Source organism: Strix uralensis, chromosome 10 (genome assembly GCF_047716275.1).
Source record: "Strix uralensis isolate ZFMK-TIS-50842 chromosome 10, bStrUra1, whole genome shotgun sequence".
Classification (NCBI taxonomy): Eukaryota; Metazoa; Chordata; class Aves; order Strigiformes; family Strigidae; genus Strix; species Strix uralensis.
In genome coordinates this window covers 2622380-2648019 of record NC_133981.1, presented here as the reverse complement: position 1 = coordinate 2648019, position 25640 = coordinate 2622380, and the positions used below count along the sequence as shown (strand labels likewise).

The window sequence follows — 25640 nt, the reverse complement described above, 5'->3', positions numbered from 1 at the left end:
TGTGGCTTTACCTGAACCTGGCCTCTTGCTTATTAAAAAAATAATTTACACTAATGTGTAAATGAAGTTCCTAGTTAAGGGAGAGGAATGTATTCCTCACTGTAGCATGGAACCTGGGTTTTCTTCCCAGTTTAACTGTGATATTTTTGTTTGTTTGTTTGTTTGTGGCTAAGAATATTCATGCTTCAGTTTCCTAATCTGGTAAATGGGAGTTAAATGGGTGTCTTAGGCAGCTTTAGAGGCAAAACTCTTCTGACTTTTTAAAAGAAAGGTACCATGGCAATGCACACCATTTCTCTATTCTGTGCATTAATTAGTGAATGCCAGTTAACTAACGCCTGTTAACTGCATGAGTTTTACAGCATTTTACAATGCAAGCAGTTTATATAGTAGCCTTTATTGGACTGACATCCCTTAGGCAGATGCTGGGCCAAAAGGTGAAGTCGAAGCACTGCCAAAGTCAGAAATATTCTCTTTTCTCTTGTTCTCATCCAAACCAGAGCTATGACCTGCAGTTGTTTCACAGCAGAATAAACAAAACCTTTTTGTTTTTGCTTACTTAGAGTAGCAATCACATGAATGAGTCAGTTATGACAGAACATTTTGTTCCGTTTGTGGCTTGAAAACAACATGCTTTTTGGAAATCTATCACTGCAAAATTTGTAGTAAAAAGGTTCAGCTTGGTTTGTATCATCCATGCAGACCAGTGCTTTCTTCTGAATAATTTTTAAAGAACATACCATGTCCAGGGCTAACTTTACAAGCCTGCAGGCAACAGAACTGTACTTTAAGCTAGGAAGGGCTTTTGCCTCCTCTGTCCTAGTGCAAAAAGATCTAAAAGTCTTACAGCTTCTAGTTTTAATACAATGCTTTTCCCAGCCTGCTAAAGAGCTGGGAGTTCACCTAGTTACTTGTTCTGTCCTAGGACCAGAATTTGATTGTTCGATATTTTTCATGAAACAAAACCAAAATGTAAAAAGCAAGACAGTAACTCTAGTAACTTCTTCCTGCTCAACTTGCAGCTTGGAAATTAGCTGGGTTAGAAGGGACTGTCTTCAAATATGTACCATTTTTAATTGAGATCAAAGACACAGAGAGATTAAGTGCCCTTGACGACTGATAGTGCTGTCTCTTTGATCAGCAGTTCCATTTTTTCTCAAAACTTTGTCTCTGTATGCCTACAGAAACTCTAGTTTCAAGCTATTGTTGAATTCCAATATTGCATGGGAAAGCTCCCAGTGTCACAAACTGAAAGTCCTGTGGAATATTATGGGCTTTGTGATAGACAATGGTGGATGCGAGTCATATCTATAGGCAGCTTAGATGGCCATTGCCTACTTTTTGGTGTAGATCAAGAGTAACTATTGCATTATGCAGACAACCTCAAGATGCATTTATTTGTATACTTCTGGGTGCCTCAAGGACTTTTCACTGTCCACAATTAAAGCGGATTTTTTTTATTTGAGAAGAAAAATAATTTCATTTTTAAGTTCACATTGTAACATCCATTTGTTGAAAAGATGACAAGCACCAGCAGATGCTGAATTATCCGTTTCAGGTTAGGATCAACACTATGCGTGGGTATTTTAATCACTTTTATAGGGAAAATTTTGCAGTTTGGCTTTGGAAAGATTGCCAGAAAAGTGCCAGATCCAAATGATTAACCTCAAGATAAAATTAGAATGGTTTTAAAAATGAAGCATTTCTGGAGTTTGTACTGGAGAAATTCTTCTGGAACTTATTCAGACTTTTGCTAGATGGTGATTTATGTTTCCTGCTAAGTGATGTCTCTTAATGGACTTTATTAAAAGGAAGAATGTGTTGAGAGCTCTGGCTGTTATTCCATATGTGAGTACACCTCATTATCTCTATCGCTGCCTTTATACTCAAAGTTTAGCAGCTTCACAAACAAACATTAAATGTAAGATGGAAACAGATTTTCTCACTTTCCTTGCTTTTCCTTTCAGTTCTGGTTGGTAATGCACTATTTGTCAGAGATGACTGAAGAGCAAACATTAGTAATGTACAGTGGACATCCCCTGGGAGTCTTTCCCAGCCATCAGTATGCTCCTCGATTAATCATTACTAATGGCATGGTGGGTATCAGCATCTTCTTTTCTCTTTCTCTTCCTCTTCTGTTTAGTTTTCAAGTGTTTGCTGAATTAAAATATTATTTATACTACCTGAACTTACAACCACACACAGGAGAATCTGGGGCCCAAATTCTGCAGCATGTATTCCAGTACAGTTGCTCTCACCTCAAGTGTGCTGATCTGCAGTGATGGAGGGAACAGTCCTCTCCTTATTAGGTGACTTCTGAGCTGTACACGTTCTTGACCAAAACAGTTCAGCTAGATTCAGTCTGGAAGATTTAAAAGCCCTCAATAGGCAAACAGATGATTATTAATCAGTGTTATGGTTTAACCCCAGCCAGCAATTAAGTACCACACAGCTGCTCACTCACTCACTCTCCCCCCACCAGTGGGATGCGGGAAATAATTGGGGGGGAAAAAATAAAGTAAAGCTTGTGGGTTGAGATAAAGGCAGTTTATCAGGACAGCAAAGGAAGTTAAAATAATAATAATAATAATAGAATAGACAAAACAAGTGACGCACAATACAGTTGCTCACCACCCACTGACCAATACACAGCCAGTCCCTGAGCCGTGGTGCCCCCCCGGCCAACTCCCCCCAGTTTATATACTGGTCTGGAATACCCCTTTGGCTCGTTTGGGTTGGCTGTCCTGGCTGTGTCCCCTCCCAGCTTCTTGTGCCCTCCCCAGCCTCCGCTGGCAGGGCAGCATGAAAAGCTGAAAAGTCCTTGACTTCATATAAACTCTGCTTAGCAACAACTAAAACATCAGCGTGTTATCAACGTTATTCTCATCCTAAACCCAAAACACAGCACTCTACCAGCTACTAGGAAGAAAACTAACTTCATTCCAGCCGAAACCAGGACAATCGAATGCTCAGCTACCTGGACTGCTTTGCTGGGAAGGCAAGTTGGACAAGTGAACACACTGGTTCATTGCCAGTCTTCTGAGCCACTCAGTATCTATCTCTCTGCAGGCTAGTTTTGTGGCTAGAGAGCTGGTTTTGTTAGAACTTGTCTGACAGTCACACTGCCAGAAAGACCAGACATCTTTTTTCTAATACTAGAATGCATGGAATAAAACACTCGAAATACTCCTCCTGTTTTTCACTGTTTTTCTATGCGTGTGAGCATAGTTAGAGAAATATAGGCTGTTAAAATGATTTGCTTAAATCTCTAATTTGCTTATCTGGATTTTCTTTTGATTGTTTTCTTAGGTTATTCCCAACTATTCCACCAGAGATGAATATGAGAAGATGTTTGCTTTGGCAGTAACAATGTAAGAAGATACCTCACTATTAAAATATATCAAATCCTTAACTAAAATGTAATTTGGACATCAAGCAGTAGCTGGTTAAAATTTCTAATGCAAATGGATTTCAACTGTGCTGCATAAAGTCCTGATACTGCAAAGCATTAATGCACACTTAAGTGGAATTACTTAGGAGTATGAGTTATGTTCAGCCACATATATAAAGATGTAATTGAGGTCTGCTAGGAATTAGTATTGGGTTTATGTGTGGGACTTGGCTGAATTACAGTCTGAAGCCTTAATTATAACCTACTTATAGCACTGACTAGTTCCACTTTGCAGTGGTTGTTTTGCAATCTACTGAAAACACAAGTTATGAAACATTCTTTCACACCAAGAGAAATCTTTGAAGTACAAATTTATCATTTCTTTGTATTTTTTTAATTATGATTTACCTAATTTTTTTACTGCTCCTGTAGTTGATGAGCAGGATTATTACTCTGTTGTGTACCATGGAGAGAATAAATTAAAACCACTGGAGAGAGCTGAGTGTGTACAGATAAGGAAGCTGGAAGAAAGGGTATGAATCAAGAATGTCTATTGCCACTTTCCTGGGAATTTCATAGGAATGTGGACAACCATTTTGGGCTAACAGTTTCAAAAGAGACCATGTGACTTAGAAGTGTGAGTGCCACTGAAAACCAATGGCATAAAGATGCCAACAATGTGAAAAGGAGTGTCCTTGTGGTCTAGTTACTATGATAAATGCCAATTGAGTTTACACTCAGTTTTTTGCTCCATGCATTTTTGAACTCAATTTATAGAGCTAAATGATCCTCTGAAAACATGTTGGTGCATTGCTAATGAAGAGACTCAATTAAGTTGTGAATTTGATAATAGCAGATCTTTAACAACAAATCAAAGCACGGAGACTATTTTTGGTTTTGTTATACTGGAAACATGTAGACACGTACAGAATTCATTCCAGCCTGAGTGCTATCGTTGTGTTCGTTCCTATTGCTAGGTACGGGCAGATGACTGCAGGGAGCTACTGCTACATTGGGCCTCAGGGAATCGTCCATGGGACTGTGGTAAGAAATTGGGGAAAGCTCTATTTGTTGATACCTTTTGGAGGAGGGTATCTTCCACAGTGGCTGGTGGCTGGAGTGGATTGGATTGCTGTGAGAGGATGTTCTGGCTACCAAAGAAATTCTCATTGCCTGCTCCTTATAAAAATTAGTGTCCTTCCACTCAGTACATGGCATCTTATCCAGAACATAGACCTGAAGGAATCTGCAATCAAGGTCTCAATCTGAGCTCATATCTAGCTACAATAAGTGAAGTATGAATTGACCAAATGTGTTAGATAAAAACATTTTCTTAGCTTGTTTTCTTAGCTGTTTTCCTTAGCTGTCCTGAATAAGTCTCTATACCCAAAGAACAGCATGTTGGGAACCACTGATTATTCTATTTCATAGTGAGAGAAATAAAGATAATCAGGACAGATGGTTTCATAGCATCACTTTGTAACATGTTTTCTTCTTAAAAAATTAAAACAGTTTCATGGTCCCAATGACCCCTGAGTTTCAAACTCTGTTTGCAAAAGGCACAGAAAATGTTTCAATTTCAGGGACTCTGAAAATAGCTCCTGATAATTGCTCTATTGTGTTGTGTGCAGCTCACAGTGCTCAATGCAGGCCGTCGCTACTTGAAGGTAGAAGATCTGTCCGGAAAGGTGTTTGTTACTTCTGGTCTTGGAGGGATGAGTGGGGCTCAAGCGAAGGCTGCAGTCATTGCTGGCTGTGTGGGGATCATTGCAGAGGTGAGAGCAATGTTTCTTTCATTCTGTCTTCTCTCCTTCATATGCTGAACCAGAACCCTCGTTCTCCTGATCTGACATGTTCCTCAAGTAACCCTGACAAGCCAAACTCAAAAAAGGTACTCTTTGCTGAGATCTGTCTGTCCTTTTCGTTGCTGAGCATTTTTCACTGCTATTCCACTCTATTTGTTCACTCCCTGGATCACACTGTAAGCATAGGGCCTGTAACTTCTTATGATTGCTTCTCAAATAATGCAGCGTGATGCTGTGAGATGAGACATTCTCAGTGCTTGAGCTAACCTCATTTCATGTGTGAAAGGGTATAACTTCCACAGGCAATTCCCAAAAAATCTATGTTAAAAAGGTGTTAGTTACATTACAATTAATCTTTAATGCCTCTGGCACTGTTATCACGTGCGATGGAAAGTTAAAAATGTTGGTATGATTCACTCGTCAAGGTTGGGACTAATGATGTTGCTTGGTGTTGTGATTCTTTGAAGTCAATGGGATTTTGTAAAACTGGGAATTTTAAAATTGGCTTCAGTATGAAGATGGCGAGGCTAATAAGCACTTCTAAGAATCCCAGTTTGTAGACAGCAAAGGTAAGTTCTGCTAAGGAAAAATGCTGATGGGAGAGAAGTTCTGTAGTGTCATTTTCCCTGTTTCCTGAAGCTCACCCACAACATATATTCTTTGTAGAGAGTCTTTCATCCTGAAGTAATATTTCTCTGTTCCAAATATGTTAAAATAACCCACTATTTCCTCCCATAAACAAACAGAATCTAATAATGATCTGTAATTCAAAGACTGCTAATGTCCAGGTAATTGGACTAGTGTATGATAAGATCCACTGGATCCACAGATATCCTTAAGTATCATATATAATGCAGAACACGACCATCATAATTTTGGTAAGCATGTATGGTCTGTAAGTTTTGAGTGAAATACTTTTCATATAAAAAAGCAACGTTAGGTCCTCCCAATACCTGCCTTTTCCATCTATTATGCTTATCATAGGGTTCTGTTCTAACAAATCAAATGGAAGGATCGACTACAGAAATACTGCAACACTTTTTAACAGAAAATGTTGCTCTGCAATTCTGTGAAAATGGTAGTGATTATTTGTAATGATATTGACTATTGAGAAACAATAAACATTTCCATGCATTTGTTTCCTCATGGCTACCTTTCAATTCAATACACTGGGGAAACATTCTTGGTGGAGCAGATATAGGACTGACCAAAATGCACTGAGCTCTTCTGACTATTGGCAGGTGATGAGCTCTTGTTACTGCTCCAGAGGAAGAGAGATTTTTTTGAGACTTAACCTCCAGTTGGAGCTGACTGGAGTGGGAGTTTTTAGCCTTCTCAGACAAAGTCATTTCTAGAGAGAATTAGCTGGCAGACCTCTGCTGTGGGCATGTCATTTGCTGCAATGAAAAGGGTAAGACTATTTCAATCTGGCCAATGGTAATTATAATTAAACTTCAAAACATAATGGGTCAGACTGCCCACCTGGCATGCAGTAAATCTGACCTGCTCTGGCTAGTTTAGGTCTTATTCATGGAAGGTTAGGGTTTCATCTGTTTTACAGTGATGGTGCAAAAGTGTTTTTGTTGGCACATAAGTTTTGCATGTATTTGAGATCTCATCGGGTACTCCCTGCAGATAAAATATTCAATTTATTATTGAATAAATTATTATTGAATGAATTATCTTTATACAGACTTCTACTCTGTCATCATGATCTTTTAAATGCTAGAATACAAAGGAAAGATTCCAGTGAATGCTATTCACAGCAGTCCTTTGTCCTTTTCATCTCTACGGCTGCAGATGATTTTGTTCAGGAGACTGAATATCGCCTGGTTTTTATCTCCTGTGAGATGATCCTTGTCGGAAATGAGTCTCAGGAGCACATGTGGATAGCTATATATATGTACATATTATTTATTTAAGGAACTATTTATGCAAATGACACTGATGAATTGTGCAAGAGATGTCATTTTGTCAGCCAGGGCTTCCGAAGCTCAGACAGAAGGGATTAATGGTGCAAGTCTTTTACCTCTTCTGTTTGACACGAAGCAGATGATTGTAATTTTATGAAATAATTGTATGGAGGGCCAGATTATCTCCTCTGAGCTGCACTAAGCTCTCTAGGGTTACACTGGAAGTGACATTAGCTCATTGTGTTTGTGCAATTTTTTTAAACTACTGAGATGCTGATCAAAAAATTAGCACATTTTTGAAAGTGTTGTTCAAAGGATCTAGTTTTCTTGAGTATGCTAGCAAGTCTGTGAAAGACTGAGACTGTCAGAGAGAGCTGAATAAAATATGCAGGATGTGGTAACAGATTTAAATGGATCTGATCTGTGTTATGCTGAGCTTTAAATGAACCTGATTCCTGTAATTCGTACAGACCATTTAATATATTTCCTCCGGTGATGATTTAAATAACACCCAAAGAAGTTGTCCCCCACGGCCCCTGTCTTTATTGAATAACTCCATTGGCAGTGACACTGATATTATCATAATCTGGGGTTTTGGAAGGGTAGTCTTTATTAATGATGTGGGAAATGATGGAAGGTTTCTCATGCTAAGAAAAATTAGGAAAGAAAAGGTTTCCTGGTGTTCAGGCGACTCCTGAATACAGAACTTATTTAATTTACATGTAAGTACTTTGTTAATGAGAAATAATAGAATGAAAATTATGGTAGTGGATTATAGAGAGGTAAAAATGCTTTAATAAAATACTAGAAGATACTTGGGTTATGTGTTCTTATGCAGACACACCACTGTGGTGGTTTGAATCTGTTTTCCACAGAAAATTGACTTGAATTAATTTTCCACTTGCTTTATGCCACTGATAGCCCATTATAAAAGTATTAATGATGTGCGGGTTTGTATATTGAACCGTTATTATGGAATCTGTGCCAAAGCCTCTACAGTTTGTCTATCCATTTATATTTTTATCCAGCTGTCTCTTGTGCATATACACACTGACACACACAGAAGCTGAGCCCAGAAGAGCGTACAGATTTGGGACTGAGCTTGTTTGAGCTTCAAAGTTCAAACAAGAGGGAATTCAAGACATAGTTTTGTTTTGATCCATTCCGTTTTTCAGAGGCATTAGCCAGCTGGGACAAGAAAATGCTTTCTTCTTTTCCATATTTGGTTGAGACTTTCAACCAGCAGTTGAAGAATAAAAGTGAGAGTCAATTTTATTCAGCAAACCATTGCTTCATCCTGGGCAGTCTGGCAGAAATGTCTATCGCTGAGCTGATCAAAGAAAATATTTTCTTAATTAAATAGAAATTTTATTTTCACAGAAAGCAGCCAGATTTGAAAAATGAATTAGAAAGATTTTGACTTTTGTTTTTTTCAAGATAATAATGAAAAGAAACAATAAGAATAATTAAAATTGGCAGAAAAGTATTACCTCTTGTACAATTTTAATGATAATATTTGGATTGCAAAATATTTTGGGAAGTGTTGTGTCAAAAAGTCTTTTTTTTTTTTTTTCTTGCTTTGAGCCTGGAGTAAAAGAGAACAGAAAATGTAAAAAAAATCAGAGGTGAAAAATAAGTATTTGAACAATCACTCCATATTTTTAATATGGTCCATATTTTTAATATGCCAAGGCACAGCTATTCCCTTTACCTATTTGCTATTCTTTCTTGCAGGCTAATTGAAAAACTACAGGTAAAAGAGACTGGATAGGGGAAACAGGAGTTTTAAGATCCCTGCTATTTCTCTTAGGTTGATGAAGCAGCACTTCTGAAACGTCACAAGCAGGGATGGCTGATGGAAATCTCTAACAACCTGGACCATTGCATTGCACGCCTTAGGTATGACTCGTAACGTGATTCAGCAAGTTTATCTCTGCTTCCTAATCCTCACTTCACATCTTTCTCCACTGGGCCATTTTAGTGTGCCTGTAGAAAGGGTTGAGGGGCACCTCTTCTTATTCCAGGTCTGCCTTTGAAGTGAATCCATCCATCAGAACAGCAGCAGTCATTATTAGTGACTACCAATGCTTACTGCAAGCCACTACTAATGCTTCACATCATTTATTTATGTTAAATGTGTCTTCATTCCATTTCATGAATATGCATAGAGCAATTATAAATAATGTTACACTTGAAGCATCACTCAAGCTTTCTGGAATCAGTGATTAACAATTACATAAAGGTTGGAAGATCTGTTGCCTATGGTTGTTGGAAACCACACGTAGACTTTTTCTGCTAGGTTTGACTCTGTATGTGATTTGTACACTGCAAGATGGAATTACATGAGGTGCATTTTCTTCAACCAATCTTTTTAATCTATTCTAGAGACGCAAGAAAGAATAAAATTGCCCTTAGTTTGGGTTACCATGGGAATGTGGTAGATCTATGGTAAGTAGTATATATGGACAATGGATATATTAATGCTCTTGCTTGTAAGTCAACCTGGAATTAGTTCCCAAACTTGGAAGAGAAGAAACATTAAGCCTAGTGCTGAGTTCATTACTCTAGATGCTCATGAAAAACTGTATTGTCAAAAAAGGGGTCTTCATCCTTCATCTTCAGTTCCCAATTTCTTCCCATGCACCTTCTCCTTTCCTTGTGGAACACTGAATTTCTTAGGAAAATAAATCCCTAAGATTCTTCCTTCTAACCTTTTGCTAATTGGATAGCAAGAAAATGTCTTTGACTTCAGTGAAGAATAGAATTATTGATGTATTGATCAAATAAAAATAATCAGATGATGGATAGAAATTCTGGCACTCTTTGACGCTTGATCCAATGGTAAATCTTGCTGCCACACCATATGCCAAGGGCTGAGACTGACCAATAAGACTGGTATGTCATACTGGTATCCGACTTGTCTATCAGCATTCCTGCACAGGTAAATGTGAAGTATAAAAGTTGCACCTAAATCTTCGTCACCATCATTTCCCACCTCCTGAATGGTAAAACAAAGACTTAGCCTGCCAAGGGCATACCTTTATAAACAGCTTCTTGGGATGGAAGATGTTCACCTGAAAGAGGAACTAGAATGTGAAACGAGAGCTTTTGTTCAAACACTCCCTTCATTGTCTTCCCCAGGGAGAGGCTAGTATATGAGTTGGACACAACAGGAGAGCTGCTAGTTGATCTGGGGTCTGACCAGACTTCATGTCATAACCCATTCAGTGGGGGATACTATCCGGTACAGCTTGGCTTTGAGGAAGCAAAGCAGCTCCTTTCCACCAATCCGGGGAAGTTCCGGACCCTGGTACAAGAGAGGTAAATGTTTTGGCGATACATGTTTGTAACTTTTCAGTTTAGTTGCTCTGCAAGTGATCAGATCTTTGTTTTTCTCACAAGAAGTTTCTGTTCTTCAGTAGAAATCTGGGGTGGAGCTACTGCACTAATAACTCCCAATTTTGTACTCATACAGCTGTCACTCAATCTGGCAGACAGCATGCACCCACCATTTTAGGAGTAGCCTCTATTGTATAAGATCAGAGGTCTGAACGCTAATGATTTATTTCATTTCTGTAAATTCCTAAATTACATTAGATTTTAAAAATCTGGGAATAAGTACAATTCCACATAGTCTACCACTTGGTTTAGATTCACTTGAATATAGCATCAAAACCCAATGGGTAAGCCAGAAAGTCCATCTAGCCTACCATGCTTCCAGTTGTGGCCAGTAATGGATTTTTGGGGAAGGATATAAGGAGGAGACAGTCTCCTCCTGTCGCCCCTCTCAGCTTCCTGAAACTGTAACTAAGTTCTGTTTAGCATCTTGATTTCAGGGAGCTACTCCTGATTTACAAGTTTGCAAGTGAAATTGGAGTTGGACGTCATAAAGGGAGAAAACTGGCATAATTTATATATAAATAAAGAACTGTGGAACGGAGACAGCAAGCTGTACTGTTGTTCTCAACTGGTACTTTTGAGATTTTTATGGCTCCTACTCTGGTTTCGTTCACCTTGAACGTTCCTGCTGGAGACCTTTTTCCAGTGGGAGGTAGAATATGAGCATATAATCTATTTGACTTTGGATGAGGGACCTGCAAGAACCTTTCCAGTTTCCCAATTCCATATCATACTACTCTAAGACAAAGGTAACAGAAAGGTAACTTCTGGGAGGGACTCATTTCTAACAAGCTAGTTATGACCTAAAAAAATGCAATTTCATTTGTTGGGCATTGATTTACCCCTCTAGAGTTCCAAGAGGTTACACCTATGCATGTATAACTCCATATGCAACTATGCAGCACTGAGATTAGAACTAGATAATATTAAGTGGAAATGGTATCACAGAGAGCAGTCCTGGGGTATGGTCCACTGTTGGAAATAAAAGTAAAACTGGGCTGTTTTGGCCAAGGGAGAGGCCAGAACAGTGAGATTTAGCTATTTTCAGGTGTTCTGTCTCTGCTCACTTTCTCTGTGAACTCTTAAATGGTTTTGCAGTTTTGTGTAGGCTGTTTTTTGTTGTTGCCTTCCATCCTCAGAGCTGACTGCATTTCTTTGCCAAAAGACATGATCCCTCTCTGCTAATTAATGAAGTTCCCTTAATGCCTGTAAATCACTTCAAGATTTGGGGATAACAGGTGCTGCAGAGACTGAAAGCATCTCAGTTGATATCTTATGGGTTTATGTCTGAATTTCTCTGGGGTCTTTCAGTTCCATCTGTCTCCCCCTACTCCCATGCCTTTAGTGAGTTCATGATATTATTCTTCTTAATATTTTATTAATCTCAAGAATAACTGTTTCCTTCTTTATTTCAGTCTGAAGAGACATGTGGCTGCTATTAACAGACTAGCTGATAAGGGCATGTTTTTTTGGGATTATGGCAATGCTTTTCTCTTGGAAGCTCAAAGGGCTGGTGAGTAGATCCTGGAGTTGTTAGGTAGAAACAAGGACAATCCTGCATGCATCTTCCCAGCTGATTATTTTGGTAGGATAGGGTTGGCCACTGTGTTATACTAACTCTTTAGTCTCTCTCTCATTCTCTGAGACCCCTGACCTTCTCTGTGGCTGAGGTGGAGCCTTCATGGGAACCCAGGTGCAGTCTGGTTTTATATTTTATAGTTTTTCTTCATCAGATCACTGACTATTAAAATTCTTCTATAGGTGCTGATGTTGAGAAAAGAGGAGCCAATAAAACAGAATTTCGATATCCTTCCTACGTTCAGCACATCATGGGGTATGTTGGGGGGAGTTTGGAATAAAGCACACAAGTGCCTTGTGACCCCCCTCTGTTTAGGGGGCGAGTACTACAGAGATTCCACTTAGTGCAAATCTGGCAGTGCACTATATATGATGAAAAGGAGTCAACAGTAGCAGTAGGAAAATAGATCTCACAGGTGTTACGTCAGAGTTAGTCTTGTTTTCTCCACTCTGGAGCAATGCCCAGTGTGGTTTGGGAAGATGTTCTGTTGGTTGTAAACATCATGCTCATGTTTTCTATTGGCTTCCTTAGAGTTACTCCATGCATTTTCCTGTGTACAGGGGAAAAGAAGAGCCAGATCTGGAGGGATATGTTAGATGTGATTAAGATAAGTAAACTCTGACAGCGGAGGTTTGGCACGTCTTGATAATTTGGTGTAAAGCTTTATTCTTTTTAGAATTAAAAGGTCTTATGAAAGCAGGCACCAGATGTGTGAACAGTAAGATAAAACACTGCCAAATCAAAACTCTTCTTTACATGAACAGCTTCATTTTCTCTTTTGTCGCATCAATTTTCCTTAAGCAGTTCTACTCAAGAAAATAGCCAAGTCACAACCTAAAACTGTAACTATATGCAACTTCACTTCTAGGTGCTAAAAATGAAGAGCTCATCTCTTCAGAGCAGTAGAGCTCAATTCCAAAACATCAAAGCCTATGTCTACACAGAAGTTAAAAGCACATCTGAAATAAGACACTCTTCTGCCCACGTCACTGACTGTACCTCTTACCCAAGCTGTGCATACTGCTTGTAGAGAAAGCTGTGCTCAGGAGATCTGTTGAAGGACTGAGTTTATATCACCTTTTGCCTCTGACTCATGCTTAACTTGCCTATATCATGTGAATAACAGCTTGAACATAGAGTAAGGCACCAATCAGATTAGATCTCTTCTTCTGGAACTCAGCTGAAGCATATCTGACTATTGTGTGTAAACAATGTGGACAGCAAATGAGTCTGGACTCAGGCACTTGTTCAGAACCTACACTTGTCTGATAGTGTAGATGCACTCAGAGTTAGCCTCAGTTAAGGATGAGAAGACCAGGCAGCAGGGAGAGTATATTTGATGAAACAAAAGAAAAATTGCAACTCATCTGATGATGCACTTGTTTGATTGAACTGCCCAACATTCCTATCAAAATTCTGGCCTGACTGTATTTTTATACAGCTGTCAATGGCTGCGTGAAACAGCACTGTTTAATTTCTGAATTAATGGTCCCTGATGCTTCTGTTTAGATTAGTTCATTGAAAATGTTTCAAATTCTTCCGTCTCCAGCTAATGAAAGAAAAGCACTGCTAGCAGCCAGGATAAATAAGGAAAGAATTTCAACTATCTCTTAATGAAACATGTTCTCTTCCCAGGGACATTTTTTCCCTGGGATTTGGGCCATTCCGCTGGGTTTGCACCTCAGGTGACCCACAGGATCTTGCTACCACTGACTCAATTGCCATGTCTGTGCTGGAAGACTCTATACGTCAGGGAGGTAAGACACCATCTCATGCCCCCATCACTGGGGGTGTTTTTGGGGAGGAAAGAAAACTGAGAGTTGTGAAATGTGTGTTAGCTTTCGGCTGAAGCCATAGAAAGCAGTCTCTTGCCTGTTCTCCAAACTCCTGTAAGGAGTGTAACCAGTAGGTGAAATGTGAAAACACCATGTAGAGAGGTTATTGATCCCAAAGCTATTGTTGCAATTTTGGCTAAAGAGCCTTTCTTTTGATTTGTTACAGATTTTCCTGCACTTTATCACCTTGAAACTTTAAGACAAACAGTATCTTTCATCAACAGGTCTCCAAGAGTTTTTTTAAAGGAGTCACATTGCTTTGCCCCTGTCTCACAGGTGAATGAGACATGGGAGGTTTTTAAGAGGGCAGCAAGCAGATCAGTGGCAGGAAGACCAGGTTTCATGGATGTGGTGCTCCATCCAGTGTCATTTATTTGTGATTACAATTTTGAGGTGTTTTTGTCATTTGTTAATAAATTGACAGCTGTTTCTACTCACTGGTGGAACTGATCTGGAATATCTGCATGGCTCTGTATGCTGCTCTAGTATCTAGGAATTACACTGTATTTCACTCTTCCATATCCCTGAAAGTGGGCTGTTATTGTTATCCCCTGCTTATGAATGGGAATTGAGCCCAAGCTCATTTCGTGCCAGCAAATGTGAACCCTAATCTCCCAGGTTGCAGTGGAAGGCCCTGCTGCTTTCCCTTTCTTTGTCTACTTTTACAGTAATTGGACAGCAGACTCAAAGTCTTAAGTGTCAGTTGTCCCTTAGCACTGAAGTCTTCAGCTCTTCTGTTTCCAGAGCGTGGAGCTTTGCTTCTCAGAATCAAGGAAGAGATCAGAAAGAAATGGATCACAAATCCAAAGCATATTTTATGGGGAGGAGAGCATAATATGTTTATCTGGTAATATTGAAATATTTATTGCTCCTTTCATGAAAGACATAATTGAAATATAAATAAAGTGTGAAAATTTTGAATGCTCTCCTATTTGTTCTGAAACAGTTAGCATTGTGGGGATCTAGGGTGGTATTTCTGAAAAGGATATATCACATTCAGATATGTCTCTCATTTGAAACAAAGCTACTGTTGTCTTCCTGTAATGTAAGGCTGGTGCCCAGCCTCCTCTTCCTCCCAGGAGGTGAATAATTGGTAGAGTGGGTCTGACCTTGCAAGGTCCTTAGTTCTGTCCTAAACTTTCCTTAGGAGTCATCTTCAAGAAATAGCACTGGAGCATGAGGTGTTTTTCATGCAATGACCCAGAAGTGCCTACCCTGTTCTATGGATGTTGAAACTTTCATGTTTTTAAAAGTGGTCCTTTGGCTTAATTGAAGAGAGGGTGAAATTCAATACTATAGTGCTGGATCTAACTTCAAAAATTTGCAGTAATTTTTTTGCCATGTACTTCAATCTCCAGTAATCTTCTCTCAAGATTTAACTGATGCATGACCTTTGGATGGTTTGCACTGTAAGACTAGGAAATGAATCAGTTACTGTGTGTACAATAGTATGTGTGTGTTTATATAGATGGTAATGTAAAGCTGGGGAGAGAAGTCTCTTCCACAGACAAAAAGCATTGAACTCTTGCATGTATATTCTTAATTTAAATGAAAAATGACATTTAAAAAATCCCAACAGGTAAAAACAGGCTTAAGGGCAAGGCTATTATTGGATTTGCTGTTGAATTTGGCAGGACAATGAGAATAGGATTTCAAAGAGAAATGAAAACAGAATTTGGCCAGAAAATAAACAGCCATTCACGAATTCATGTTCTTGAGTATTCCACTTGCTGCCCACTTCCTATGGGACCTGGGCTTAGACCAAATTCCAGAGTCTGGATATCCTCACGCACATATACATCTAAAATCTGAATCTACCTTTGAATTTTATAAAACAATCTGTTATGAAGGCTGAGTGAAAACTCTGCAGAGCTGAAGTCTGTTACATTCCAAGTCTAAACTTTTGACCTGGCTTTGAGTCCAATGTTAACCATTCTTTTCCTTTTGTGGAGATGAATTTTTGCACTTAAACCTCAAAAACTGTTAAAAAGTCCTGTGTAGTGTTATTATCTGCTTCCACTCCAAAGGTACCTGAGCTTTTAAGTTAGCCTTTGCACAAGAGATGCAGCACTGATGATTGGAGTGTAACTTGGATTTACAGCCTCTGTGGTAGTTTGAAGACTGAGCTGATGCACGACAACAATACAAATCTCCCAAGAGCTAAGGGAGTCAGTCTCTGTGTTGATGAGGACTGTTCCTCTGAGTACACAGTGCTTTCTAGTATCTTTTAAATCCTAAATAAGTACAAGGGCCTATGAAATACCAGAAGCAACACAGGAGCCTGCCTGACTTCAAAACATACTCCTGTTGGGGTGTGGAGTTGGAGGTAGCAGTTTAGCATGAGAGACATATGGAGCTACTCTAAAGTTAAGGTCTTTCTAGAAAGAGCTGTAACATTTTTTAAATTGCAGGAATTAAGACTAAATAAAAGGGAGGATTCTTCACTTCCCCAGGGATAACTGATGAAATCCAACTTTGGACACATCACAGGTTAGGACAGAGAATATGACTGTTTATTGGAGCTGGCTGGGAGGGACAGTGTGCTTTGTTGAGATACGTCCTTGTAGCCAGTATCTTCATCTGTCTTCTGGATATGTTCTATAGAATTAGCAGACAGTAAGATATTTTCTATAAGTCTATGCTCTGTGAAGTATAAGATATGGTCGATACTCTTTGGGATATCTTATAAAAGTGATAGAAAGGAACTCATTCTTTATTTGGTTTTCTGTATTAACTCCTGTAAACTTTCATTAAATATCTATAATAACTGAAGTGAATACTACCCATTACCATCTAGGAGATGCTTCCTTAAAGCTTATGAATGGCAGCACAATCCTACTAGGACAGCACTAGCATATGTTTCATCTTTCACTCCCTGTGAAGCTAAGAGGTGACACATTAATCCTCGTTGCAGAGTTTAGAAGCTATCACTTGGACCCAACCCCTAAAGCACTGACAGGTCTTTCTAGTATCATTAAAGCTCTCTATGGAAGGTCTGCCTCTGCAGGAATGATCATATTTTACATTTCCCTTTAACAATGTGTTTAAGCTGGATTAAATATGAGTATCTTGCCTTTTCCTCTTTCCTTTTTCCAGTTTTACTATGCATATCTGCTGACATATTGCCTAGTGGAAAGACATTAATCTAAACACTCTTCTCAGTTACCAGGGACAATTTCAAGTTAGCAGTTTGCAGTTTCTCCAGTTTGACTGACTTCTGAACATAAGTTATATGCACGTTATGATTTGACTTGAAAATGTGTGAGAGAGGGCAAGTGATGGGGAACGTGCTATCTTGGCCTCTGCAAAAATTATTATAACCTGAAGCTCCAGTGCATGAGCAAGTCACCGTGGCTTAGCATGTTGCCACATGCCAGCTGAGCCCTGGTGGCTGACCATGTGTCTCAGGACAAGGTAATGTGACATAGCTTAGCTCACAGAGAACAAGCCTACAGGCAGTAACTTCTTCAGCTGCTGTAATCTCATCTGAGCTCACACTCAGCCTGTGTGGAAAGACACAACTGTAAAAGCCCCCAAAATTAAGACAGTAAGACAGTTCTTCTGTCCCATTCCATACCCCCTCTCCCTTTTGTTACTCACTTCCTACAGATGATGCCATGCCTTTGGAGGCAGCTGATTGTACTGAGGTCACCATGTATCTGACTGATATGTACCATATTTCACTGTTTTTCACTTCAAATATCTCTATTCTTACTCCTTTTTGGTTTGGCTGATTGAGATGGAATGGCACAGATATGAGACAAGAAGCTGGAGAATATAAAAACATTATATATAATTTTCTTCTTAGATAACATGTATATATAAAAAGGTGTAGGGTGGATTTACATATAAAGCAGCTGCTCCATAATAAGTTGTTCTGTGCAGTTTGTGCTCCATAGTAATGCGAGGCAGCATACCTCAGTTTGTAGGATAAGAGACCTCGGTTTTATCTTGGAATAAAAACATTCACATGGGCTATTTAGCAACTGCTGTGCTATAAATCTATATCTCAGCATTGGTGTAACTTATCCTCAAGTATGTATTGCCAGCTGCTTCTGAGAATTTCTGCTGGCTGACTCAAAGGAGTTATTTACTACCTGATGCAAGTGCCCAATGTCATGGAGTTTGCTAAAGCTACTGATCTAGCAAAGGCTTGGAGAGGGACTGGCATTTAGTAGGCAGCAAGCCAGGTGACCAAAAATGAACAGTACCTGTAACCCACATTTCAAGGTTTAATTTAGTTTCCTAAAGATCAGAATGGGACCTGTTGTTCCAACTGTCTCCTGGGCAACATCTCATACCTTCCTCTAAATACATGGTACTGGTTACTGCATCAGCTGCACAGAGGATTCTATATATCATTTCCTATATGCGTGCCTGTATCTGAGAGCAGAATTTGACTTCATAGTGCTGTCAGATGAATTAAATTAGATTTAGAGCATATTGCATTCATTTTCAAAACCTCTTTTCTTTCTTGCTTTCTCTTGCAAGTGAGCACATCTGTGAAGCAGCAGTACCATGACAACATCCGCTGGATTCGGGAAGCTGGCAGGCACAGCTTGGTAAGCGCGCAACCTCCTTTGGCACATATGACCACTCCTGGTCCAAAATGCAGTTTTTGAACACTGGAGTGGAAAGCAGGAATGGGCATGAATGAAAACACTGGCTGTAACTCCCAGGGCTGATAACTTAAGCCTCTCTCCACAGCAGGGTTTTAGGGTGAGCTGAAGCAGTTCTTTCCCTTCACTTCCTCATCTGGAAATGTTCAAATAATCCAGCAATGTGTAGTCTTATATCTGGAGTGAAACCCATCAATGATTCACCCTCCACCTCATTTGTAACTATCTTTCTTTAAGAATGCTATTCAAAATGTCCTCCTTGGCACTGCTTTGGCCCAACCTCTTCACGCCTGCAGTTCCCAGTGCCCTTTACAAAGCAGGTGATGAGGCCAAAGAACTGCCCTCCTTTTGCACTGTGGGAAGCAGGATGCCAGTGAAGCATCTTTTGTTTTTTCTTTTAGGACAGGCTCTCACTGTGAAGCTAACTGGTAACACTGTAGGGTTCATATGTGCTCTGCTCATCTGGAAGCCAGATTGGTCTGTGAGGTAAAAGCCAGAGAGAAGCATAGCTGTGCAGGACAGATGTTCTTTGCCGTTCTTTGTCTCCTTATTTCTCTTCCCTTCCAGCCCACCATTGCCAGTTCCAAACCTCTGCTTCTCAGTTGTTGATAAGGGATTTGTTGATAGGGGGATTATAGCCTAGCAGTCAGGTTGATTTAAAAAGTGGGATTTATTGGACAGTAGCAGCTGAATACAGAAATACATGTCACTGATTGTGTGAGTGGAGATAAAACTCAGTTCAAAGAGGGATTTTAATTTCTTTTTTTTCTGGAAGCTGGGTATTGATGAAGAAATAATCTGTACTTTCCCCTACAGAAGGGAAGGGGTCACTCCTGTGACTCCATTTATCTGGGGCCTGAAGATAAGCCAGTTGCACAGAGAACCTTATCACTCTGGCATTTTTGTTTTCCAGGTTGTTGGCTCTCAAGCTAGAATCTTATATTCTGATCAGAGGGGTCGTGTGTCTATAGCTGTGGCTATTAACCGAGCGATTTCCGAAGGAAGGATTAAGGTTTGTCTTTTTTGCCTTGATATGGTCTGGTAATTGTGTTTAATATCTGAGACTGGGGTGGCAGGTGGGAAAGAAGAAAGGTTCTACCAGTGAGAGCAGAAGTGCCTGCTGTTTACATGGGACAAGTGTTCTGTTAGCATGTATTAGAGCTCAGTCCTCCTCTCTTCCTGTCACCAGTATTGTGCTGTGTAATAGAAGAGAGACTCTGAAATATGCTACCTTTTATTTCACGTTGGGAATCTGTCTTATTTTCTATTTGGGCATCTACAACCACAACATATGCTGTGATTTGCTGAAAACACGAGGCAGGGACTGTAACTCCTTAGCAGTGCCTCAAGTGTTAAAAGTAGCAAAAGACTGTACCACTCCCCAGTGCTTCTTACCCTCTATCCCTCACTTTCAGCTGTATTATGGCTACAGCCAGCTCTACAGTCAGTTTTCATTTGCATTGCATATGTGAATGTAGAAAATTGTTAGGCTTGACGCTGCCACTCTAGTGCATAATGAATAATATCTTACTCGTCTGTGTAAAATCCCACTGACCATATGTGGTGGTGTAAAAGTACATACTGTGGGCAAGATTGTATAGGGATTTTCCAAGTTCTTCGTGAGTACTGTAGGTAGATGTAGGCACCACTCAGTTATTACACCCATTACTTGCTGTGTGTGCAGCAGCATCAGACCAAAACATTGTCACTCATTCATCTTCATCTCTTTTATAGCTGAATTACAATTACCCTTTTCAAAGGGGCAAACTCAACTTAGAATGGATTCCAGCTAGGAAAGGTCTGGGCTTTGTTACTTAGAAAATGTTTGTTAAAATATTTCAAATGCTGTTGACCTTCTCGGGATTCAAAATTAGTGTCACTGCAAGCTAGTCTCAAAAAATAAACCTGACCAGACAGAGCACTCCCTTGGAGCTATGACTGACAAGGTCAGACTCCCAGGCCCTTCGGATTTTGTTGCATCCTTTTTTAATTTCTGCAAATCTCCGAATTTGCCCTGGCAGGCTGGGTGTTCATGTCTATTTTCAATGATTTTCTAATTCACTGCCAGCATAAAACAGAGCCAGCTAATTCCAGAGCACACCATGCCGAGAGTGAATTATCCTTACATAAACCTGTGCATGGCAAATGAAAATGAAGACCTGCAAGCTGATCTAGATTCATACTGTCAGTTAAATTCCAGATCAAGAATGGACTTGAACTGTATGAAATCACTGATTTTCATTGCTAACTTATTTTTAGTCTTAAAGTCTTGAGACTAAAATTTCAAAAGAATGAAAAATTGTAAAACTTCTTACTGTTAGTTTTAATTTCAACAGCAAACAGGAACTATTTTTGAATGAAGATTTTTGCGTACTGAAATGTCATTGAAATTTCAGCACAGAAATACCCAGATGAAATCACCTCCCTCCTTCCCCGCTTCTCCCTGCCCTCCTTCAAGGATGCCATTGGCAATAAAACCAAGCTCTTGTTCTTAGTTATGAAAGGATGGTGGCTTTCATGAACAGTATGTGAACCACTGTTTTATTATAAATAACAGCAAGTGGGGAAGGTGTTTCAGGGGGTTTGGAAGAGGGGGCAACGCTGAGGTTTGAAATTACTTTAAGACAGAAGTGAATTTGGCAAATGATGATCCTCAGCAGCGTTAAAAGTCCATGAAGGATTCCATTATCTTGTCCTTGGCTTTCTGCAGGCTCCAGTAGTCCTCAGCCGAGATCACCATGATGTGAGTGGGACCGACAGTCCTTACAGAGAAACGTCAAACATTTATGATGGATCAGCCTTTTGTGCAGGTCAGCAGAGCAGCTCAGGCTTGTCTGTCTGGGCAAACAACGAAACTGCTTGAAAAGAGAAATTGTTTTTTTATGCAACATTTTTAAAATGTTTTTGTTTAACCCTTTAATCCCAATTAATCAGATTTCCTGAGAAGCTTTATGGGATTTAATAGTGATGCAGACATGAATGTGGAGCTAGTTAAATAGGAGAGGTCCAGAACAATGCTGAAAAATCAATGAAGATGCACCAGATTTACCTGAATGTGAACGGAGAGCAGTCTATGTCAGAGGACTGTGTCTTCTGTTTGATTTTACTTTTGCACCTCACTGCTTCTAAAGAGGTCATCTGAGCAGAATTACAGCTGACTTGCTTGGGATCCACAAGCTCAGAATCGGGTCTATAATAGTATTTTGCTTAAAGCAAAAAGATTCATAGCTGCATTCGCTTCATTGCCCAAGGACTCAAGAAAACAGTCTGGAGTTTCTGAAAGGAACTTTTCTGGTCATAAGGGAACATACTTTGATAGTAAAAGCAAAAAAATGGATGTCAGTCATTCTGCATTGGACTCCAAGCCTTGTTGCTCACTTACAGTGTGACTGGGCAAGTCATGTAGGTTTGCTATACAAAAGGAACTTTTAATTCTGCACACCTGACCTGAGCTAGCCAGACAAATTTGCATTTGTCAAATGATGCTTTAGAAAAATAAACCCAAGAAATACCAGATCAGAGACCTGAAAAAATGAGTGATGCACTAAGTAATTTTTAACCTAAATCTTCCTCAATTTTCCATCCATAAAGTGGAAATGATGATAATAGCTTTAGCACAGTAGTGCTTCCACGTGTCACGAACTGACAATTGTAAAGTGGTGTGAGATTGGAGGATACAAGCTGCTGTGGAAGGAGAAATTATGATAGAGGTAGCTAAGCATACTGAATTACTTCCATTATGGGAATTCATAATAGAACCAAATTATGGCTCAATTTTAAGAAATTCCCTGCTATCTTAACTGGATCTCTTGATGAAATGAGGCTTTTAGCTGTGTCTATCAGTCCCACTTCACCATTTCGAGTACGTTGGCTAGTTCTAATAGGCCAGATGGATAGATACGTCGAATAATGTTTGGTTCTGACAAGCTGTGAGAAAACGGTGCAGCTGCACAGAGAACAGCAATCCAAAGTAATGTCTCCACCAAAGGGCTTAGCAACATAAGTAAACCTCAGGCAATGCCTTCAGAAGAGGGCACTAGAAACAAGGCTTGCTAAGCCCCGTTGCTCATCATGCTGTGTTTCTCTGTGTTTTGTGATTGACATGAAACATTTTCCTTCTCCAAGGGCTTATCTAAACTCTGTTGACCACTGATTTCACTGGTCTTTGAAACCAGGCCTAACTCTTCTTTACCAGATGACCCTCTGGAGGTAATAGAATAAAATCTTAGGTGTTCCTCTCTCCCTTCTTTCCTGTTGTTTTAACGCTATGTTTGAGCTGGTTCAGGTGACATTGGCTCCTCTCTAGCACACAGGAATTTTCCAGAGTGTTTGCCTGTCTTGTTTTACAGTAAGTACCTCAGCCTGATCCTTGGCAAACGTGGGTCATTGCTGCTCTGCGAAGTGTATTTCAGCACAGACATTTGCACGCGTAGTGACCTTTATCGAAGCCAAGGAGCAGCACATTATTACATCGTTAGTCCACTTGCACGCTCCTTGTCCAACCTCCACTCTTATCACGCTGGTGGCTGAGGAAGAAATCTGTACATTTTAGAATAGGGGGATTTTGATCTCTACCGTTCCCTCTTGACAGCACTGTAATTATGATAATTGGGTTATTAAAGTGACATAATGCCAGATAAAAGATGCCATAATGGGGCTTTTGACAGGGTTTAACATAGATTAGTGCTCAAGTAAACTCATTTTTCCATCAGACATGTAACAACAGTGGGTCTGCAAATGTGACTGGTGGGGATATTGCTGTTTGTCTCTTATTTTTTTGCTGTTAAAAGCCCAGCAAACGATCTATTAAATCTGGACAAATGTTTCCAGTAAATTTTACCGTTATCCTCTGTGTGTACCTGTTTCCACCTCTCTGGGTATATGCTTTAGCACAAATTGTAATGAATATACAAAATTCTAGTGAACACTTTGGTGGAAATAATGCATTTGATATTTGTCAAATTACATTTGTCTGTTGAATTATTTTTCTTAATTTATTAGACAAAATAAACCTCCTGTGTGATTTCTAGCTGTTTGTGTCCAGGGTAAAATTCCCCCACGTCCAGAGAATCAGGCCAATATCAGTTTTATCCCTGCTGTGTTCCCAAAATACAACTCCTTAGCTTTAGTCTGGCTTTCTGCACAGGGCTGAATTAACTCTGCAGTCTGATCTGAAAATACTTCACGCTTCTGAGAACTGCAAGCTGTGTAGTTTTCCAGGTTTCTTCCCCATTTTGAAATCCTCCACATGGATGTGTCCAGCCCGTTCTTCCATGACCCAGGCATCCCAAAGGAGAGGATTGTATTTCTCTCCACCCTGAGGAGGTATCTCCTAGCTGAGGAGTTGGTATGTCCTTCAACTGCTTGAGTTGGCTCACAAATGCAGAAAGCACCAGAGTCCTCACAAGCCACAGTGTGAAACTGCCATTTGCTTCTTCCAGTGTAGGGGCAAAGAGTGGGAGGAAAATCTCTCTTGTCCATTCCTCCCAAGATTGAAATGTTCAGCGTATATCTGTGAGAGAAGCTGTGAGTAAACCCTGCCTCCAACACTGCCTTCACACAGCCATAATCAAGGTGTCAGTGGAAGGAGTAAGCAGCAGCACAACAGAATAATGAGGGCAGCATGTCAGATCCGTAATGCCTTTCCTCTCCTCCTAGACATGGCAGTACAAAACTTTGTAGGAGATGCGTTCAGAGGAGCGACCTGGGTCGCGCTGCACAACGGTGGTGGAGTTGGTTGGTAAGAACTTATCTATGTTTCTAAAGCTGGACTCTGAATCCCGTTAGCACTGCTGTGTATGCGTGTGGGGAGGAGAGACAGGAGGGGAATTGCAGAAAAGATGTGTGTATTACTGGAGTAGTACAATGTCGTGTACGTGGGAAGGATGGGTTTGGAAACAAGGGCTGGAAGGACATATTATAAGGTAAAGTATAGTGTTGTATTTTTTTTTAATTAATGCCCATATGTCTAGAAAAAGTGTTTTGGACATTGGCCATAGCACAGTTTGAAGAACTTAATTTGCCAAACAAGGGCAGTGTGCTGTGGTCTTTTTGAACAGATCCTGCTTCCAAAGTTGTGTTCACACATGCACAGCCAGAGTGTTAGTGGATGGATTATGTTTAGGTTTCCCCTTAAGCTGTATTTAAATCTGTGACCTTAGGACCCCAATATAAATGCTCATGTGCTAAAGTGCAGCGAGGGGTTATTGATACAAAACAGCTCAGGTGCCAGTAAACCCCCAGGTCTTTCTCCCCTTGCTTGTGCCCAGTAGGATAAAAGACCACAGCCAAGTAAGGACTGGATTAAACACCTCCTTCACTAAAGATGCAGAACTAAGAGAAATGCCTAAACTGAGAAGCAGAATGAAAGAAATATTATATAGGGAGGGGAAAACTGATCTCCTTCATATGTCGCTAAAAGGTTTCTCTGAATTGGCCAAGGTGTAGGGAAAAGAGAGCCTGGCCACACTGCAGAGGCTTTAGTTCTGGTTTGTCCTTTCCAGCATAGTCCAGCAAAGCCTCTCCCATCTACAGTCATGTCTTCATTTGGTGGTGTCACCAGTCAAAGGGGGCACAACCCTCTATTAAACACTGTAGTGAACCCTCCCACTTCCCTGTTCCATCCAGCTCTGGAATATGCCAAGAACAGCAAGACAAAGAACTTGTAGCAGATGTTATCCTCAGAGACATTTGATGATACTTAATTGTTATTCATCCAGATGAGATGAATCTAGACAACATCACTTCAAGTCTGATGGAGAATTCCCTCTCCTGTACTCTAATTCCTTTGATTTCAGTGAAGTAACCACTGAATAGAAGGGACATGAGAGCAAAATGGAACAATGGGATAAGAAAACTTTCTGAGGTCTCAGACACATGGAGTGAAAATTTGCCTTTACTGATTTCAGTGATAACAACAACCATGGCCAGGATTTTATTCACAACGTCCGTAACGCCAAATGGAAAATACATACCAGAATATCTTCTTACTCTGGTCATCTCAGTCTTAGACACCAGAGATAGCAGCAGACTAGTTCTCTCTGAATTGCCTTAGCTGAATTTAACCTTTTAAAACACCTGCTTATGAAATACAAGAAAA

The 25640-nt window shown here is 39.9% G+C and overlaps 1 protein-coding gene across 2 annotated transcripts in view; it reads left to right on the top strand.

The window, feature by feature from the left end:
- The window catches only part of UROC1 (urocanate hydratase 1), a 44004-nt gene that overhangs the window by 12283 nt on the left and 6081 nt on the right, over window positions 1–25640 (top strand). Inside the window, exons 5-18 of one of the 2 annotated variants that reach the window (XM_074878861.1) lie at window positions 1968–2096; window positions 3310–3371; window positions 4369–4435; window positions 5023–5166; window positions 8920–9008; window positions 9495–9557; window positions 10251–10430; window positions 11924–12021; window positions 12270–12342; window positions 13723–13844; window positions 18414–18484; window positions 19455–19553; window positions 21252–21351; window positions 24200–24281. In XM_074878861.1, the coding sequence (XP_074734962.1) occupies window positions 1968–2096; window positions 3310–3371; window positions 4369–4435; window positions 5023–5166; window positions 8920–9008; window positions 9495–9557; window positions 10251–10430; window positions 11924–12021; window positions 12270–12342; window positions 13723–13844; window positions 18414–18484; window positions 19455–19553; window positions 21252–21351; window positions 24200–24281 (1379 nt within the window). The remainder of the gene's footprint in view (window positions 1–1967; window positions 2097–3309; window positions 3372–4368; window positions 4436–5022; window positions 5167–8919; window positions 9009–9494; window positions 9558–10250; window positions 10431–11923; window positions 12022–12269; window positions 12343–13722; window positions 13845–18413; window positions 18485–19454; window positions 19554–21251; window positions 21352–24199; window positions 24282–25640) is intronic. The other variant, XR_012630213.1, reaches the window with a different exon arrangement.